This window comes from Dryobates pubescens, chromosome 18 (genome assembly GCF_014839835.1).
Source record: "Dryobates pubescens isolate bDryPub1 chromosome 18, bDryPub1.pri, whole genome shotgun sequence".
Lineage (NCBI taxonomy): Eukaryota > Metazoa > Chordata > Aves > Piciformes > Picidae > Dryobates > Dryobates pubescens.
Window position 1 is genome coordinate 8,292,040 of NC_071629.1, and position 20,391 is coordinate 8,312,430.

The window sequence follows — 20,391 nt, forward strand, 5'->3', positions numbered from 1 at the left end:
AATTTCATATGGGTCAGTTTTGAATATCAAACTGCTGCTGTGAACCGGTGTGAAACACTTTGCCGTATTGGCCTCCCCTTGTCAAAACGAGTCGAGAATGTTGATCAAAATATCCTCACATAATATAGGCAAAGCTGTCACCTGCCTGCATTCAAAGTGTGCTCTGCTATTTCTCGAGTAGGGGAATATATGACCTTTAGCTAGCAGAATATTTTGACTGCAGACATTTTGTTTGGTATTCTGCTGCAGTTTTCCACTTATTCATTACATCCCTAAGCCTTTGTGGTTTTTCACAGGTAATTTTGTAATTACACCAGCTGTGATAAATACTTTCTTGAAATCTTACTTGGAGAAATTTAGCTCAGCCCCTTTGCATGTGGAAGGAAATAAGCATCTCACTTAATGTTTGCACTATTGATTGATCCAAGCAGCCATGCCAGCTGCATAGATAATTGCTTGTGCATTTATATTGAATGTCACAGAAATGGAAGAGGGTATTTTTTTCAGAGAATTGTGTGTGTGTGTGTGTGTTGAAGAAGTTCAGCAACCAAGTGATGCCAAATTCTTCTTGCAACTGGGAAGGGGACTCTGACTGGCACACACTGCCAACAATAGGGTGATGGATCCTTTCACCTTCAGGTTACTAGTTCAAATTCAAGGCAAATTTGAAGTGAACAAAAGTAATTAGACTCTCAGAGCTATTCAGTGGCCTGTGTGAAATGAATCGAAGGTCTCAATCAGAGTCTAATGGATACGTGTCCAAATCCTAATTGGCATTCTTGTTGATAGTGGCAGCATGGAGGCCAAAGACTGCATGAGCATACAGACTGAATTTACTGTCCTTGTCCAGAGCTGGGTTAAAGACCGGTGCAGTAGATCATAGGCTGTTTGTGTTACTGCTGCACATGATATGAATGTTTTCCAGACTGAGAAAGGACTGCAAAGTTTAAAAGCAGTCATAGAGTCTTAAGTCTCACAAAAAGCCATCAACTTTTTCTTTTTATTTTCATGTAGAGAAAAAAAATTGCTAGCAATGTTTGTTGAGTTGGCTGAAACTTTGAGGTGTCTTACATAAAAAAGTAGGGAAAAATATGTTTTAATTGAAGTCAGAGAATACCAAGAAAATCAGAAGAGACTCTGCATGTACTGTTCCTTCTTATGAATGACTTTTTAAACAGAACCAGATTCTCTGGTCTTTAAAGTGTATTTTCCTAGAAGAAATTTGCTGTTTCCTAATAAAAAAAGAAAAAGAATAGCTCTAAAAAAAAAGAATGTGCCCCCAGCTGACTGCCTGAAGGAGCTCTACGACCATGAGTACATATTGTGATCAGAGACCATATATTGCTAAAACTCCTTGATGGAATGAGTTTTAATTTGGTTTACAGAAAGCTTTAGGGGATATGACTCTCTACAAATTAGACCACAGGAGCTATAAAATGAAGGATGTCCTCCCTAATTAGAAACAGTGGAGCAATCTGGTGTTCTTCCTAGTTACAGCCTCATGGGTGCTCTCTTAAAAGTGAACTCTAGGCAATAGATACTTCTCTAGTAACTGTTATCTGTGTTTTTACTGGAGTTTTATCTGTTGTCCAATTTTCTGTCTCCAGTTTCGAATATGGCTTTCTACACAGCTATGGTAAATTCTTAACTGAACTTTTGAATGGCTGCTACAAAACAAAAATCCCTGTGATGCTCAGTGATTAGCCACCACTACCAGAGCAGTTTATTTGTTTGAAATACTAGGTTCAGAGACTCAGGTGAGCATGGCAGTCAGTGGCTGTACCCACGCTGTTTTCTCATTCCTCTTCTAGTGAAGTTAATGAGTGCTCTAAGGAGAGGGATGTATAGATGGACTGAAATAAATTATGCTTTAGGGTTATCAAATTCAATTTTCTAGACACAATTTTTTAACAAGAAAGCATTTGTCAAACTGGGATCCAGGATTTTGGACAAAAAAAATAAATTAGTAGTTAAGTAACTAAGGCTAGGGGGGGAAAAATGGTGCCTGCAAATCCAATAGTGCAATGTCTACATCTTTTCACTGGTGCCAAATGATAAAACCAAATTTAAGCATAACTGCAAAAGAGCATTAGCCATAAATGCACAACAGTACAAAATCAGCTATGAATGTATTTCCAAACTGCATGACTAGAAAGCTGAATGTAGATCTGAGCTGGATACTATTCTGAGGCTGTGCTTAGGCAGCTGCAATTTGCCTTTTGTAATTGTCAGTGAGGGAGGACATCCAGGTTCTTAATTCATCAACATCTTTTCATGTAGACTTATATGGAGTAGGACCAATGACTGGTCCAATGAAAGCTTTAATTTGCTAGTGACATATTGTTTCCACTAGGAGTTGTTGTAGATCAATCTGAGAACAATTACTAGGTGAATAGAAGAGAGGGGAAAAAAGTCAAGCATTACTCTGGAATACAAGTTAAAAAATGGAAATTTAAAATGAGTCAAAATATTTATTTTGCTGCCCAGTATTAGGCATTACTGACAGGAAAGGGCTGTATTTTTAACATGTGATTGCTGTTTAGATTTTACCAGAATATATAACCGAACATGTCTCATGACCGTCTTATTTTCATGTAGTATTTCATCCTCTGGCTTTGTGGGGGAACTTTATGCCAAGAGAACTCACTGGAGACTGAGTGACAGATCAGGCTGTTGTCCCACATTCCCTTTCTACTAAATCACAGTTTTCTTTAGATGGAAGGTGGCTATTGTGAAGCTGTCAAACTGAGGAAAGTTAAATGGGCTGAAGTGAAGGCTCCTGTTAACAATAGCAGCTATCTCTGTCAAATGAAAGCTCAGCAGACAGTTACAAGGCAATTCGGCACTGATGGGTGGTCGATTAAAAACAACAAAAGGCAAGATGAATGAAAGGGGAAAATCCCTATTACTTTGTGGTAGAAGCAAGGGGAAAACCAAAAATAAAATAAAAAGCCCACCTCACCCAACCCCGTAGCAATTGGAACAGACTTGTAGTTAGCATGACCTTCATCATCTCAGATATGGCACAATAAAACTGACAAGATTATTTTCTCTTCAAGCGGTGCTGAGATATTTTCATTGGCAAAAATCTGGAAAAGTAAAATAAATGCAGAGTTCAAGGCAATTGAAGAATTCTTGAATCTGATAACAGCTGGAACATAGTGCCACCAGGAAAAATAGCTAGGTTTTGTGATAAAAAAATTATGACTTGATCATTTTTTTTACAGGGTCGTATCTGAGAATTTTGAAGGTTACCCTATAGACAACCAGGAGAGGATTAGAGAAAAATTATCTTTGAGCTCAAGGGAGCACCAATTTAAATTGGATTTGAGATATAACTTTTGCATTACCTTAGGAGATGAAAGGTGGTATTGTGCCCTGATAGCTGCCCAACTACCTAACCATATGCATTAACTGGATTAGCCTGTAGATTAACAGCTCACACACCAAGTGCAGCTTGTATCTTGCAATTTCCTCTTCGTGGGACTCATCCTGTTTCAGCTGAACTCACATCAAAACTCGGCAATAGTAGGGAGGGCTTTCCAAGTTGCATGGCAGACATAGGGTAAATACACACACTTGTTTCTTAGAAGATAATTGTCACTATGGGACTTGCTACAGCAGGTATATAAAGTAAGATGAGAGCATAGGATAAAAGGTGTGTTGTGCCATGTAGCTACCCTGACAGAAAGTCAGGTTTTGAAACTCTAGTGGGATTTGATAGGAGGCAGGCACCTAGACCCACTTAGACCCTATGAAATTCCTTTTCTCACAATTTAAATGCTGGGAGGCATTCTGTGAAATTCAGAAAGCCAAGAAAAGCAAATAGGTTCTTACATAGCATACAATTAGGACTCAGGTTGCTGCCAACAGTGGAGCCAGGGTTCAAAGAGATTCTGAAAAAAAAAAAAGATTGGAACAGAGAATTTGGGAGACATATGTGCTCCATGAACATAATGAACCAACGTCTCATTCCAGTTATATTGGGAAAAAATAATTCAGCACTAACATTTTTTTCCATTGAACAGTCTCCTGTGACAAGACACAGAACCAGATGTACCACAGGCCTGATCCCGTCTGACAATTCAGACATATTATTATACCCATTTCTGTCTTTGCAAATTCGTGATGCCATTAGAATTTATCAATGAAATTAAGTTTAGTCTGCATCACCCCCAGGTTTTGCCTTTTGAAGAAAAGATTGAGCATCCATTTGCCAATTTTGTGTCGTAATATTCTTGTCTTACAGTAACAGTGAGAAACTCTAGTCATGGACAAAGAAACTTAAGTGCCAGGTATAAATGTGCAAAAGAGAAGCAAAAAATTAGTAGCCTGAAATGTTATTTTCTGGAATGTTTTTAACACTGAAGCACATGTTATGAGTTTCAAGATTTTTTTTTAAATTTCATGCATTTGGTATGAAAATAATATTAACCTACCTCTCAGAGAATCAACCACAACGTTCCTCAAAGGCTTTGTGGTGAAGAAAGACCAGAGTGGGCTCAAGATCACTTTGGGTTAGAGACGTTAAAGAAGGGAGCTGTTAAAAGAGGTCACGCTTCTCCTGATCATGAAAATGTCAATGTATGTCATGTTCTCACTAAGATCAGAACCATGATAGCAACGTGCAGGGCTTGCTGTCAGTAATTAGGCATAAACAGCATCTGTGGGTATCTCTACTGTAACCTTTTAAACCAATAACTGAATATTATTTTCTTAGTTCCTCCCAGCTTCATTCTTCAAACATTGGAAAGGGCTCTGCAAGCTCTAATTAGGAGGTAGCTCAAAAGTAGCCTGGTCTTCCTAGGGAATATAAAGAACAGAGGGTATTTGTGCATGAGGTGTGGATAAATGTGGAGAAATGCAGCTTTTCCATAGTTACACCATTTGCAGTGACAGTGAAAAAAAATTACCTCTGCAGATTTCAGGCCAAAGTGCGGTTTAACCATGTGGCACAATTTACAGGGTAAACAAACTTAGTAAGAGCTAACTCTATCAGAAAACTTGTTTAACATGCACAGAAGGCACTGTTAAATTATTTCAGGGCCGTAATTCAAAATGCTGAGGAAAATTCTCTTATGTTACAGCCAGTGCAAGATTGGATCTGTAGCCAAGTACATCAACATAAATGTTCAGCTGTCTGGGGAAATAGAAGCCTTACGCTGTTACTTAGGGGAAAATGTGCACAGACATGGTGGAGCCCCTTAAGAAACAATCCTCATTTTGTTAAACAATAGGATCAATTTTTCAATCAGGTTATCAAGATTATTGCATTCTTCAACCTTGCCAAGCAAAAAGAAGTATCAGCATGAAGACAGATATATTTTTACAGAATTAATGATGTATGAAATGTGGAAGTGGAGACATACATTTTCATTTTAGCCTCTAATTTTTCTTTTTACATTATAAGTGAAAGGAAATGCTTGGAAGTATTTGCAGTTATTCATATCTGTTTATCTTAGAGTGATTATCAGAGCAAACAGTGTCAGGCATTGTGTTTGGATCTGAGCCTGAAAAATAGTGCTTGCAGGAAAGAGGATTACTTGCATGAGTCAGTGTTTTCAGGACTGTGCTTGGTACTTGTTTTCTACCATGCATATTCAGTGCCTTATAAATCATCCAGATTCAGAAATCATTTAAGTATTTTATTCATTTATCCCCTCTATTTATATTAGTTTTAGTCTTGCTTGGGTTTATCCCCTCTATTTATATTCAGTTTAGTACTGCTTGGATTAATCTGTGTTTACATTTTCAGATTGATGAACAGAATGTTCATTTAAAGAAAGATAGAAGTGAACTTTCTTACTGAAGATTCATTTCTCTTTGCAATATTTCTATCAGATCTGTGGGATAGGTGTGGATTCTCAGTGTAGGATTTTACAGCTACAGATGTGAATTTGAAAACAGACCAGAAATTTAGTGCAGTGAAAATAAAGCTCACCTTCCCCTGGATCACTGTATCTTTGCTTCCTGTGGGGATTTGTGCTGATTGATCAACTCTGCACTACCTCATATACCATGCATGGTCCACTAATATATTTCATAAAGGTGTAATACCTTTACAGCACTGAGAAACCCAGTCCCTTCTCTCATGTACACTCTGGTACTTGCTCATCTTCTCTATGGGCAGCCCTTACTCTTTTTTTACTGTGTTTCATTGCCAGGCCAGTACACAGGACTTGCATCCACTGTCTGGAATCCTGCTTTGGTAATAATACATACCCCTGACAAGCTCTCTTTAAGTGCTAAGCTTAAAGCACTGTTTAAAAAACTGGCATGTGACAAGTTTCGCTTTTCCCCCTTATGAGCAAACACTGTTTCTGAAGCTAAAGCTTCCATTCTCTATAGCCTAACATCTCACCAAAACCCATATCATATCTGTGTTGTGTTGCTTTTTCAGTGTCTGTCACTGGAAGACCTCCCCCTAGCAGTCTTTGTTAGACAGCTTGAGTCTTCCTTTTGAACAAGCAGTTTGCAGTTTGATGAAGTTACTGTTCATTTGCACTGAGCCAGAACCCTTTATTGGGTTACAGGACACTCATCCCCCACAATTCAATCTTAAGGACAAATTGACCCCAAGGGTTCAAAAACATCTCAACCTGAGATCATTTTCAGAGAGCCTTTGTTGCTGTTCTTCCACTCACCTGATTATTTAGGGTCCACTCCCAGTGAACATTGAACTCTTTAGAATACAAGGACAATGGCTACACTGCAGCTTTTTTAGAGGCTAGCACTGTGAAAGACACTGGTAGGCTTGCTTCTTGCCAAATACTCTATCGTTTCTGTGAAGACAAGTGGATCCTGATAGTGCCTGAGCTTTTGATGTTCTCTTGAGTTCATTTTTGGAGTTGGCAAGTTCCCTTATGCTAGAAAATACTGTCCAATTTGAGTCAATTTCTTCTAATGGTCAGACAAAACCAAGATGTTTCTACTAAATGAAAATCTGCTTTATATCAGGAAGACAACATCATGTCTCTGCTCCTTTTCTATCTGTTCCATCCTTCCTCCAGAACAAAGCTGGTACAAGTAGATAGTCTACAGAAGCACAATGAGATACTTCTGGTGTTTTCTCCCTCTTCTTCCACCTCTGCCTTCTCTTTTCCACTTTTCTGTTACTGCTTTTTATGGGATTTTCATAGGATTGTGTTTTCATGAACAAAAAAGCTTCTTCCACTGTAGACCAGGTTAATGAAACATAAGATTTACCATACACAACTCCTTTACAATCAGCCGAAACAAAAGAATTCTACTCTCCAGGTGCAAGATTAGTCTCTGTAAGGGGAAACCGTGGGCAAAGATCTGTGAATGTCATGTTGGTACTGTCAGCTTATCAAACAGCTCCTTGAAGTACCACTATACTACCAGATTAAAAAAAAAAAAAGGAATAAAATAAAAGAATGTAATCAACAAATAAGAATAATGTCCTTCCATATGTACTGTAGAACACTGGATAGATGAGCCGGTCCTACGTTAGTTCTTCCCAGTTCAACAACACTGTTTAATATATTTTCAGGTATGACTTTTTTAAAGTCATCTTTGCAAGTTACTGTAGAATTATCAATCATTGTTTAAGTGTGTGCTGAGTTCCCAGAGCCTTTGTGTGTAAATATGCCGACTGAAGGCTTGATTACCAGAGAAAATACTGGTGCTCTGGCTAGGAGACAGTTTTAATCAAATATGGTTGCAGTAAGCAGGCGTTTCTCATGTGGAATGTGCTGGAAATGAGTATGTATCACAGAAATGGCTCTTGGACTATGTATTGCTGTTGATAAATAGCAGAACTCAAAATTGTATCAACCATTGCAGTTGATCAAAAGGAAAACAGTAAAAGCTTTGGGCATGCTGGCAGAATTTGGCCCACTAGAAAAGGTGGTGTCCTCATTTTTACTCTTCAAAAACTTGAAGAATACAAGTTTTACACTGGCATTTTTAGAAAGTGGTATTAGTCCTTCTCTATATTTTTCCTGGACCCATGCTTTTCTTTCTTCTTGTCTCTTTTCTCTTTCTCTCATTCTCCAGCCCTCCCCCCCTTAGCCCCCCTTTTTGCATCAGTGATAGATCATTCTCAAGCTATGTCAAAGAGGTATGTTGTACTGGGGAGTCATTGGATGGTGAGGGAGACACATGTAACAGTGATTGCACTTTTCTAGACAGAAGGCATAAATGATGATATTAGTGTTAAGACAAAAGTATCAACTCATTAGCTGGAAACAGATGCTGCTCTTTTTTTGACTTTTTAAACTGCCTGTAACACTGTTTAAAATATTCTGCCCCAAGTGTGCTCCCATTCTATTAGAAGTGTCTTGGGAGCAGAATTGGACCTCAATATGAATGTGAAGCTATTGAATATGCTACAGCATTGTTCATGCTAAGCATACAGATTTCCATCTACACTTCATAATATACAGATAAAATTTGGCAGCAGGTTTCTCCCTCCTCCCAGAGTTCTTGTCTCAGCTTTAATGAAAAGCAAAATGCCTGTCAACAGAGCAGTAGTTATAATGCACTTAGTAGCAACTTAATATTTCAGTTGCCTCAAAGAGCTTTTCGTACGTAGAGATTAATGGTTGGCTAGATAAAGAAATTCTTCTAGTGAAAGAATTAATTTTGCTTAATCCTTTTGAAATTAGGAGATGATACAGAGAGATGAGTAACAAAGTGCACTCTCTGATTGTGAGGTACCTAATAGATAACCACAGGGGTTACTTCTCTCTCACCAGCTGTAATTACACTAATTACTAATATGGTGCCAGGAACACTAAGGCAGGCTGAGTGTGACAACGAAAAGCAACGCGTTTCTTAGGAAGTCTTCTTTCTCCATTAGCTGGGCCAGAGGGAGGCTGACCTTGTTAGGAGGCTAATATGTGCCTTCTGTGGGAGGGAAGAGGCCAGGTACCTCTGTTGCTCACAAGCAACTTGCTTGTTGTGAAGACAGGAAACTTGACTTCTGTTCTTTCTAAGGGGAGGCAGTTTCAGACCAGAAGCTGAGGAACTGATCTATGCCTTAAGCAAATTAGTCCTATTCAGGCTACTGAAACTTTGAATGGGTAGAAGTTACTCCTGTGAGTAAGAGTTTGCCAGACTGACCCCATCATTGACAAGAATGTAATGAAAGAAAATGGTGGATAAGGAGAAGGGAAAATTAATAAGCTGTATTTAAGTATGTATAAAATTGCTGGACAAGTGGCCTTGACCATTAAGCTAAATGGTGCTTGTAAATTCCATTTAATATTATGAGATTTTTCTTTTACAGTAATTCACAATATCTCAGAGGAAATATTTTAAAGATGAATTCCACATTTCAGCAAAAGAATGAATATCAGGTGTCAGGATTTATCAATGGGATGTTTTAAAACAAAATCTCTTTTTTTGTTGTTGTTGTTGTTTGGAATTACTCCACCATTTATTTTCATTTCCCCAGTTTTCTTGTCCACTGCATTATGAACTTCTCTGGGGAAATCTATTGTTAGATGTTCTCACACACATAGGCCCCCTTCTTCCCCCTTGATAGAGGATAAAATTGTGCTCCAGTGTGTGCAACACATTCTCGAAATACATCTGAATTCCATTATGCAGTTTGTCATTTGCATGATACCTTTTGAGTTACCACTCTCAGAGAAGCCTTATATACTACAGAGGAATATACTAGGAAAATGAAAAACAAGCTTGGTATGAAGTCCATAGGGTAAACTGGCATAGATTGTGTTGAACTGATGGCCTTATTCCCATGAAAGTTCAGGGGTAGAAAATGGAGCATCTCAGTGATAGGCACTATTTACATGGATGACGTTCCCTCCGCATAGGTACTGCTGCAGAGTGTAACAAGGGCTTCACAGCTCAGGATGGCAATGTACTACATTTTTTCACTTCAAAGACATTTATTTGATTCCTGCCTGTTTTGGATTTAAGTCTTATTAAGTATCACAAGTGAAATTTGCTATAAGAGTCTAAGCTCTCTCTTTAATATTGAACAGAATAACTAGTTTTGCACGCGCTATTCCAATCTAAATCCCACAAACCTCCATTTAAAATTGTCCTTTTCTATCAGTGGCAGATTGAAGCAGGAGGGATCTCTTTCCTTGGAGAGTACCCACATCCTCTATATACTTCCTCTACCAAGCACTGTCTCTCCTTATCAGCACTTCATTGTGTCGTCTGTGTCACTAAGCACAGTTTCATCCTTACCTTTTCAGCCAAATTTAAGCAATACATCCTGCCCCTTTAATGAGACAGAAGCATAGTTTGCCCATTGAGGTTGCAAGGGCAGTGTTACAGATTTACAAAAACAAATGGGCTAAATGTTTTGAAAAGCAAGAATCCCATTCCCATTTTACCAGAGACAAGCCTAGCAAGAAAAGAATGGCATGTCTGCATGCCTGCTTAACACAATTGCCTGTCTTCCTTCTTGCAGAAGCAAGAAGTTTATGTTTGTTGTGATATGACCCAGATGGGATATGCATTTTGTACAAATGTGGTTTGACATGAGTGAGTTAATTTTCTGGGCAGCTCAGGATTAGGGAATTGCCCAGTATTCCCTTTGCTGTCTGCTTGCAGCCCCCTCTTCCCTTTTCTTCATCTTTTTCATTCCCACAAGGCTTTTTTTACATCTGAGTAGAGCTCCAGTGCAGTGGTGAACTGATCCCAGAGCAAATTAGAAGAGCAGAACCTCATCCTATTTAGGCTGCCTTTTAAAAGCCTTCTCCTTGATGAAGCCATCTCACCAAACCCATAACATCTTATTATAAACACAATGTACTCCCATCACAGCCCTGCACAACCAGAGCAGGAAGAAATGCATAGCATTCACAGAAGTTTGTTGGCAATCCAAGACTTACTCACTCACTTTTAAATACTCTTTATGTGAAACAGGAAAGGAAAAAAGAAAAAAAAGAAAAGATGTTGAGCTGTGAAAACTCCTTTGAGAAGAGCAGAGCCTTCTATAAAAACATCTGAGATTGAGTTGCATTGAGATAATGCCTTTTTTTTTTTTTTTTCCCAGAGAGGAGATTATCTCACATCTTCTAATCAGATCCTCACTTGCTCATTCACAGGATCTCAAACCAGCACAAAGTATGTGCTCAGCAAAACAGTCAGAATGGGATACAAGTCCCATTTCAGTATGATGCAGCTGAGCTGGGTGACACCCCAGTAAATTTCAGCCTAGAGCTGAATTGAGGTTCTGCTACCTTTGCTCCTCCCAGCACTGATGGGTGGGAAAATCTATTTCAGCAGCCCTAAAAGTCTCATCAAGTCCTATGTTATCTTGCTCTGCAGCTTTAGCCTCTCACTTTTCATGACTTCTCTGAAGCAGATAAAAAAAATGTGCCTAGGCTTAGATTTTAACTGAGTAACTCCTGCTGTAACAGCTATTGGGAGTAGCTAGGAGGACTCCATGACTCATCCAGGATGACTCATTCAAGGGAAAAGGTATAAAACAGTCTGTCCCACTGAGAAATAAGAAGTCTTAATGGGACTTGCTTAATCTTTAGATATGATCTGTTAGGAGAACACAGAGGTGTTTCTGATTGTTTTAAATGCTTTATTATTGTGGCATATTTTTAATTGATATTTTGGGAAAATGCATGAAGATGCAAAGACAGGAGAGAAAATTGGCTTGCTATGCCCAAATAATCATAAACTACTATAAAAACAGATCATTTTGATTTTGGTCTATCTCATCATCTTCTGAGGCTTGGTACAAGTTGAAGGCTCCTAAAAATAATATTTTGTTGTTACTATTTCTGGTAAGACTTTTTGAGAACTCATCATAATAAAGCCCTCATCCAGCCATTTGTCTAGTAAAATTTGTAATGTAGCAACAACCTGCTTTGGGAGCTGATTCATCCCTGGAGGAAGTGGATATTGTAGTCAGTCAATGAGATTGCCCCTACTTACACCACAGATAAATGTGGTGCTTTTGTCCCCACGTTTCTGCTTTGCAATAATTTCACATTCCAAATTACAAACCTCTGAAAATTGTAGATTATAATAAATGTGCTGACACAACTTCAACTGCCAGAGTAAATGGCATTGCTCTAATAATGAAATAAAAAATCCTACTTAATCCCATTCTTTCCCTAAAGTGGTGTTTTGCATTAGCTATGGATGAAAAGACAAACAAGTACATGTATATTCAATAATAATGTCAGCTGGGTCAGAGAAGAATATGAAATAAAATTAATTCATGACACTTGTGGAGACAGCTTCTGATACAGGCAGTTTTCTCTTTGATTTGCCCTCATTGACAGCATTCATTGTAACTTTAGCATATCCACTGAATTGGCCTTCGTTAAAAGCTGGCCTGATCTTCATAACAAATATACCTTGTAATCTTCAGCCTGGGTGTTTCTGAGGTTAACAATTACATGAAGCAGAATAGATCACATGCGTATTTACAGGGATTGCTCACTCAAGAGGGCCTGATTTCACATTCAAACCATCCAGACTGTTCTTCTGTCTCAGGACTTTGAGGCTAGAATGGGTAACCTCTCTAGGTATGACAGTGAAATAGTCACCTTGCATTAAGGTTGCTGACAATCTTTAAAAGGCCGTATTGGGCTTTGAGTGTGATCAGATGCTACTTGCTTATAAATGAGAGTTAATAGAAACATTAAGCAGTACAAGCTACTGTGACCCATGTCTTCAGTATGTTAAACACATTTTAAAATAGTGGAAGACAATCTAGTTCTCCACTTTCTGTGATATATTGTCTCTTCTAACCAGTATCCTCTGGGAGCAGGTTATTTGAACTCTTCAGCATCCTACACTCATTTGCACATACTGTGTATTTCTAATTTATTCCTTCCCTTCTCCAGCTACCATATATTTATTGTTGATACCATACTCAGTTTCTCTTTAATTATTCCATCTGCCACAAGAGTGTAATGCATTTTAGAAGCTGTGCGGCTTAGTTGTTTAACCTTTGAGTTTTGTAACTGAATGGGTTGATGTATTCTTCTTTAGCAGAAGAGGGTAAGAAGAATTATATACTCCAAGTGATAAGCTTGCAACTGCTAAAGAAATACCAAAATCCAATTTTTTTCCTCTCTCTAGTTGTCTAAACATCCATTAGTCTCTTGAAGGGAACTCATAAATCCTGCAAATTTAGTTTATCTGAGACCAACTCTAACAGTTGTCCTTCCTACTAATCATGTTTTATATCCATTTTATATTTTTCAATATTCAATAAACATGTCTTGTGCTTACTGTACTTGTTAGAGTCTGCAGTGTGGGCTGGATGAGGACAGTTATTAATCAGCCATTTCAGATGGCTCTTTGGTTAGTCTAGTAAGTGTATTCATTTATCTTTTTTATGTTTTCTTCTTAGTTCTTTCCATTTATCCAATATGGAATTTCATTTGTCCTTTTTGGTTTATTTCTTAAAAAAAAAATAATACTAAAATAAATAAAAAAGGTAGCTGGAATGAAAAAAACACCACTCTGGGCTTCATCCATGAATAGATCCTTTGCATTATGTCCTCCTAGATCTGCATTAAAAAATAATAATAGAGCGCATTATCTGGCAGTGCTGCTTTAAAGCAGTGGATAATTTACACATTAAAGTGAGATGTAGGTTTAAAAGTAGGAGTGTAAGATTGAATTAGAGTTAAGAATCAGAATGATGTAGCCCTGTGTGAAGATGGTCTCGGCTTCCTGGGGGTATTGTCCTTCTGGTGTGTAATGAGACTTGCAGATAACAATCTGGGTCTGCAGATAGATCGAGGTACAGCAATACATTGAGAATGGCACAGCAAGTAATGACACTGGGGAAACAAATGAATGTGTCTGCTAGATAAACAGCATTAAAAGTTCCTGTTCATCACCAAAGTCCAGGCTTCTGGAGATTAATATTTCCTGAAAAAGTCTCTATTAAGTTTGCTCAGCAAGGTTTTGGTACCCAGGGGAGGAAGGCTGAAGAGATGGCTTCTATTCAGAAGATGCCAGAAGCTATCTCCATTTCCAACAGAGTCAATGCCAGCTAGCTCCGAGAAGGATCCTCCACTGGCCAAGGCCAAGCCCATCACTGACAGTGGTAATGCTTCTGGGATAATATATTTAAGAAGAGGGTCGAGGGTCCCATGCTGGAGCAGAGGAAGAGTGTGAGGAGGAAGGAGCAGCAGGGACAAAAAAACTGACTGCAACCCCCATTCCCCATCTTGTGCTGCTGAGGGGAAGGAGGTAGAGAAATTGAGGATAAAGTTAAGCCCAGGAAGAAGGGAGAGGTGGAGGGCAGGTTTTTTTTAAATTTGGGTTTATTTCTCATCACCCTCTTCTGATTCGATTGGTAATAAACTGATTTCCCCAAATTGCATGTGTTTTGCCTGTGACACTAATTTTTGAGCACTCTCTCCCTGTTCTTATCTCAACCCACCAGCCTTTCATTGTATTTTCTTTCTCCTGTCCAGCTGAGGAACGGAGTAATAGGGCAGCTTTGGTGGGCACCTGGCACCCAGCCAAGGTCAACCCACCACAAATTCTTACTTCTAGAAGATTCTTTATCCATGCTACAGTCTTACTTTTATGGGTTCACATATTACAGAGAGGCATCTGCCATTTATCAAGACATTAATGACTAGTAGTTATGTGTCCAGATACTTTGTAACCACTGAGCTGCCCGACAACAGAGGTCACCCAAAGACAGATGACTTCCAAACCGGTTTAAAGATCGCCTTGCACTTTGTCTTTTTAAGAGCACCAGCAGGGCTTCAAACCTTTTGATATTTCCACATTAGGATTAGTGATCCCTCTTTAAAATTCCCTGTACCAGGAGGCTTCCATGATTTACTGTCAGTCTTCAAATAAATAAATAAATAAGAAAGAAAAAAGAACCCCCAACTTTATAACAGAACATCCATTGATTGCTACAGATTATTTAAAGGCTAACAATAAAAAATCATAGACTTCAGTCTCCATCAAGGCAGAAAGGAAACAGTAATTGCAATTTGCAAGCCTCCTGCCGTGGGTAAAGGATCTCAGGCTGGGAGAAAGGAAACTCAGCAATTTTAGTGGCTGTCACAGCAGATCTGGGTGAGATGTGCCGATTCATTCACATGTCATCCTGTGATAAGAGAATTTGTCAAGGTGAAAAGATGGGTGTGTGGTAGAAGTGTGCCCAAAGGAGTATGAGCTCTGAGAAAGACTGCTAGATAAAAGCATTAATATATGGGAAGCTGTATTGGAGTGTATTTGGGGGTTTCTAGTCATGTGTCTGTCTCTCTAGGTAGACAGAGCTTTGAAGAAGAGACCTTTTCTGCAAAGATGCAACAGCAAATAATAGAGTTTCTTAGCCTGTGTATTTGCCATACCCAGGTTTTGGATTTAAAAAAAAAAAAAGTAATAGAGATGAGTGTTAATATGCATTGGGACAGCCACACCTTTAGGAGTTCCCTTCCCCTTTAATCAAAGGCAAGGAGCTGTCCTGGGAGATTTCTCTGTATTTAAAAATAAATAAAGAAAATGAGGATATGAATTTGCAGGTTCCTAGCTTGGAAAACATTTGCTCTGCTTCTTTGAGATCCTAACAACTGTGAGGTGCCACCAAACTTGAAACAAGCTCTCCCTTCCTATTCTTCACTTTGCATTCTCTGATAAGATGGGGATTGATACCAGCCTCAAAGGGTGATGCTCTAGAAACATAAAGGACTTTCTTCCATTTTTAAACTGTCTTAGAGCTGGATTTCCTTCCATTTTTTTACTTAAAAGCATGTATAGGTATATATGGACTAATCACTGTGTGACAATGTGTAAATGAAAGAAGACATGTAAGAGGAGCTGACTGCTAAACTTTGTGATGGATGAGCCTGAAAGTCAGTTCTTCTTAGCCAGCATCACACATAGAGTATTCATCAGTTTACTTATCACAGACCTGATTTTGCTGAAGTTGAAATGAAATAAAATTTTTCCACTGACTTTGCTGAAGAGTAGATTCAGTCCATTGTGTGTCAAGTTAATTCATTAAATGTAAAATTCTGTATTGTCTCTCTTTTGTCCAGAATGCTTGAGGATGATCTGAAACTCAGCAGTGATGAAGATGACAATGAACAGGTAAATACATCTGCTATAAGTGCATAGACCCTATAATCTGACAAAGTTGTTGTATCAGTTGAATGTGATTGCATGACAGTTTACTGTACTTGCATCAAAAGCATTTTGGGGTGTTGCAATAGTACCATTCACAGCATAAGCTGCAGGCCAACAAGAGAACATAATAAGGCAGTTTCATGTACTTTCTCAAAAATTTCCTTAGCTCTCCCAAATATTTTCTTAAGAAACAGATTGTGGTCTGTCTCTGCAGGGATTCCAAACATGAACACTTCCAATCACGGAAGAAACAAATGAACTGGCTGGACAAGCAGCACACTGAGTATATTTTGTAAAGGCCTGACACTTCACCTTACCCCATACATGTATGGTTGTGTCTCTTGTTTGTGAGGTTATAGACAAAGCTATACACACTATAGGAAAGAACCCACAGCTTTTTCGGTTGCCTGAATGAGTTTGTCCTTTAGATTTTTGTCACACACTGCATCCCACACTAAGGCCTTGCAAAGCTGAGCAGCACAGCTCTGCTGCTCCACTCAGGCATTACACTGGCAGCACCTTCACACTTTAGCAGCTTCTGCCATATCTCTGTAAAGATAGGGACTGGAAGTGTGAAGGAAGGTTGATCTGACCCACTGCTCAGACACATAAGCATCAACAAAGTAACTGCAATGGTCTCTGACTGCAAAATATTTTTTTCCAAAAAGCATCTAAAATAATTCCTTCATGAGGGACAGATGAAGGCAATTACAATGTGTGAACTTTACAGTGTTGCATATTCAGCTGGGGAGATCAAGGTTAGAAAAATACTTAGTTTGATTTTTTGGCACAAACCTTTTGCAGTCAAGTGACACCATTGTAATTCAGGTGTACACATGTGCATTCTGACAGGGAGAGAAAAGGTTAAAACTCTGCTCAAAACCATTCCAACAGTCTTTGTAGTGTTTCCATACAGGAATGGAATCGCTGTCCTTACACTATGTATTTATTCTTTAATTTATTTTCCCATAGGCTTATAGCAATGTGAAGCATGCACTAGAATTTACTGGGCTTTGGGGTTTTTTCTTTAAAGTAAAAATCAGGTTTATTATCTTTACATCTACACATATTTCAGGAAAACAAAAATCTTTTGAGAACAGTGGTCAGTTGGAAACCCTAGGATTTGTCCTTTGAGAATTGCTAGGGACTCTTCAATCTTTACATGACAGGGGTGGTTGTAACACATAAATGCACCTTGATCTCAACTTTTAGTGAATGTCTTAGTTTGATCTATCAGCCTGTCTTCTGAGACTACCAGTAGTGTATTTGTCAAGGTGGAAGAGTGTTGGAAGCTTGTCTACAAGAAACAAAGCTCTCCTTTCTTACTTTCTCACTTCTATGAAGGAGCACACTTACTTCAGATCTGGACTGCGTGTATTCAGGAGTCCATGGACCTCATGCTCTTTCAGGTGTTAAACATCTCCTTTCCATTGCCCCACTGTTGAGGGGAAACCAAGTCAGTCATATAATTAAGCAGTTGAGCCTTGATTTCTGGATAGGATGAAAACACTCAGGGGGAAGTCAGTGGCAGGTATTTATTCTATTAGATAGTATTAGTTACTGTTACTAAACATGCTGCCCACTTTTATCATTCACATTTCAAATAGGTTTTTAAATAACTGGAAATTTTTCCTCAGAGTTATAAAACCAATCTGGAGAATGCTCCTCAATATAACTGTTAGGTCTTTTTTGGTTAAGGCATGCGTGGTGATGATCTAGCAACATATCACCAAGAAAAGTATTCCTCAAATGAGACCATACATTTTAATTTCACCTCAGAAGGTTTAAAAGGCTTCAGCAAGTGGTAGCTGGCTGAAAATCCTAACTACTAGCGCCAAAGTGCAGCAAATTGGTGGAAACCTTGCGGTCTTCCTCTCAGACTTCTAACTGTTGTGGGCTTGATGCAGAAGCTGTCAAGTGAATTTCTTTGAGCTGTGACATGCAGGAAGTCCAATGAGATTTGTTGCAGGTCTTTTCAGACTTCAGATCTCTAAAGCTTTAAACCGTAACAGTCATTGCAATAGTGCATTAAACAAGTAACAATTTACTCCACCACAGCTTCAAACTCCCAGTATCACCTTCTGGGCCTTGCTTGGAGAGACCTGTTACTGTCTGCATCTAACACATGTAAGCACACCCCACAGCGTCTTCAGTGTAGGCACTGTTGAGCTGGCCATATGACATGTGCTTTGTCCCATAGACAAAGTGCTGATTCTTGTGTCTCATTGCAGGTGATTTGGGATTAAAGACACACAGAAAATGACGGGTTAGATCTGGAATCAATTTTCATTTACAGCTGAGAAGCAGTTATTGATGCTGCGCTCACAGTTCAATAAAAGATCTAAAGATATAGACCTTGTGTTTCTCTTTCAATATAAGCAGCATAATCAGTGTCAAATGTTTTAACAAAGAAAATTGTATTGACAGTTTTATTAAAATTCCTGTCTTTAAAGTTTTAAGCTATCTCCAATTTGACCTACTTGAATGGTTTTTAATATGCACACTGACCAACCCAATAGATTTTTATGTCACATATTTATCATACCAGGTACACATCTGTTTAATGTATTATTTGAGAAGTATTGTTACATGTAGGCATTCTCTGGATTGTAAACTCTTTTAGCATTGCCACTGAGAGGAATGTTGGCATATGCATCACTATTACATTCAGAAGTCCTACAGTGCAATATTTTTAGATTGGCTATGAGATACATTTTAGACTGGCAGATGACAGGTATGTTATTAGTAAAACCATTAGATGGCAAGGCATTTCAGAGTAGCTAATGTTAACACTTCTGTGAGGAAGGACAGAGCTTTTCAATAGCTTTATTACTCTGTTAAAAAATACATCAGAAATTAGGAAGACTGGTGAAGATTTTTAATTAGTGGCTTGCTTCAGCTAAAAGAGCTTAGATAAAACACAGGTTAGTATTTTTGTTCTCTAAAGCACCTCTGTATGATTCAAATTAGCTTTGAGCTCAAAGGCATCCAAATGAGTTGTGCCTGGATACAGTATTTTAAGTAGCTGTAGTGTACCCAATTTTCTTTAACCAGCTCCTCTTTGTTCTTCTGCCTAGAGAACAGTCCTGTTAACCTTTGAAATGTGTACTTAATTTAAAGCACATTGCTGGTGAACTGTGTGTTTTTGAACCAAAGAAACTTTCATGCTAGTTACAGAGCTGCTCCATTTTCAGTATTTTATGTGTATAGTGGTTTTGGCAGAAAAAATCAATGGATGTTTTTTTCCCCTTCCTTCCCTTAGTGACTGTCCCTTTATTGCCCTTCTCTGATAACCATACAAACACAAGACATGCATATGCTCCATAGCCCTACTCTATTGTTTGTATTTCACACAAACATTGGTTTTTGCTAGGCTGATGTTAGGTAATTGCATGCAAAATGTTTTACTTTGTGGCTGAGTCTGAAAATGTGATCAGGCTGAGCCTTAAATTCTTATAATGCATAGTGAGCTGTCAAAGCCTTTATTCAAGTTTTGGGGTTTTTTTTAAGTTTATGAATTTCTAAGATGTGATGTGCCTTCATTGTATCATGTAAACACTTTTAAAAGTGGACCAGTGACCTCTTTCCTTGGAAAACTAGATATCCCTTTCCTGCTGTAATTTTCCCTGTTTTTTAGCTGGATCCTGAACAAGCTGTTTACCTCCCCAAGGTTTCTCTACATTTCCATTTACTTTGTTATCAGCAGAAAGGCTGAAGAACAGCTCTTCAGTAATGACATCAATACTGCACGCACAGTGAGAGAGGTCATCTTGTCAAAGCTGTAGAAAAATCAGATGGATAAGGATGAAACTAGTTGCAAAATAACTTTGATAGAGTCTTTTAGTGTAAACAGTTTATCTGTCATTGGGTTCCACCGAAATTCCAGAGTGGTGCAGCATCAGTTATAGCTACAGCAGCCTGTGTTTTGATAAAGAACCCATATTCAAGTGTTTAAGATCTACAGTCATGTTTTATAATTGTAGGGAAATGTTTTCATTAAGCCATTAATGAAAACAGAAGCTATTAGGATAATGCAGTCATTCTGTAACCTTGTCAGTCTATAGCCATGAAAAATCCTTTCATGAAGCTATGTCTCTTCTTGCTACGTCAGCCCATGTTAATTGGCACTCAGATTTTATTCTGCACAACACTAGTTGAAACAATGATGTATTATCAGTTGTGTAAATGAATACTCCAGCTTCTGTTAGACAAATCTCTGGTAATAAGATATTTGATAGCTGACATGTCTAAGGGCATGATTCACATAGTAATGACACAGGTTCATACCATATATTTGTTTATTGTCAGCAG

At 38.4% G+C, this 20,391-nt stretch overlaps 1 protein-coding gene across 1 annotated transcript in view; it reads left to right on the top strand.

Moving 5' to 3' along the window:
* Positions 1 to 20,391, top strand: part of AFF2 (ALF transcription elongation factor 2) — a 336,221-nt gene that overhangs the window by 229,848 nt on the left and 85,982 nt on the right. Inside the window, exon 8 of the mRNA XM_054169740.1 lies at positions 15,993 to 16,044. Coding sequence (XP_054025715.1) covers positions 15,993 to 16,044 — 52 coding nt within the window. The remainder of the gene's footprint in view (positions 1 to 15,992; positions 16,045 to 20,391) is intronic.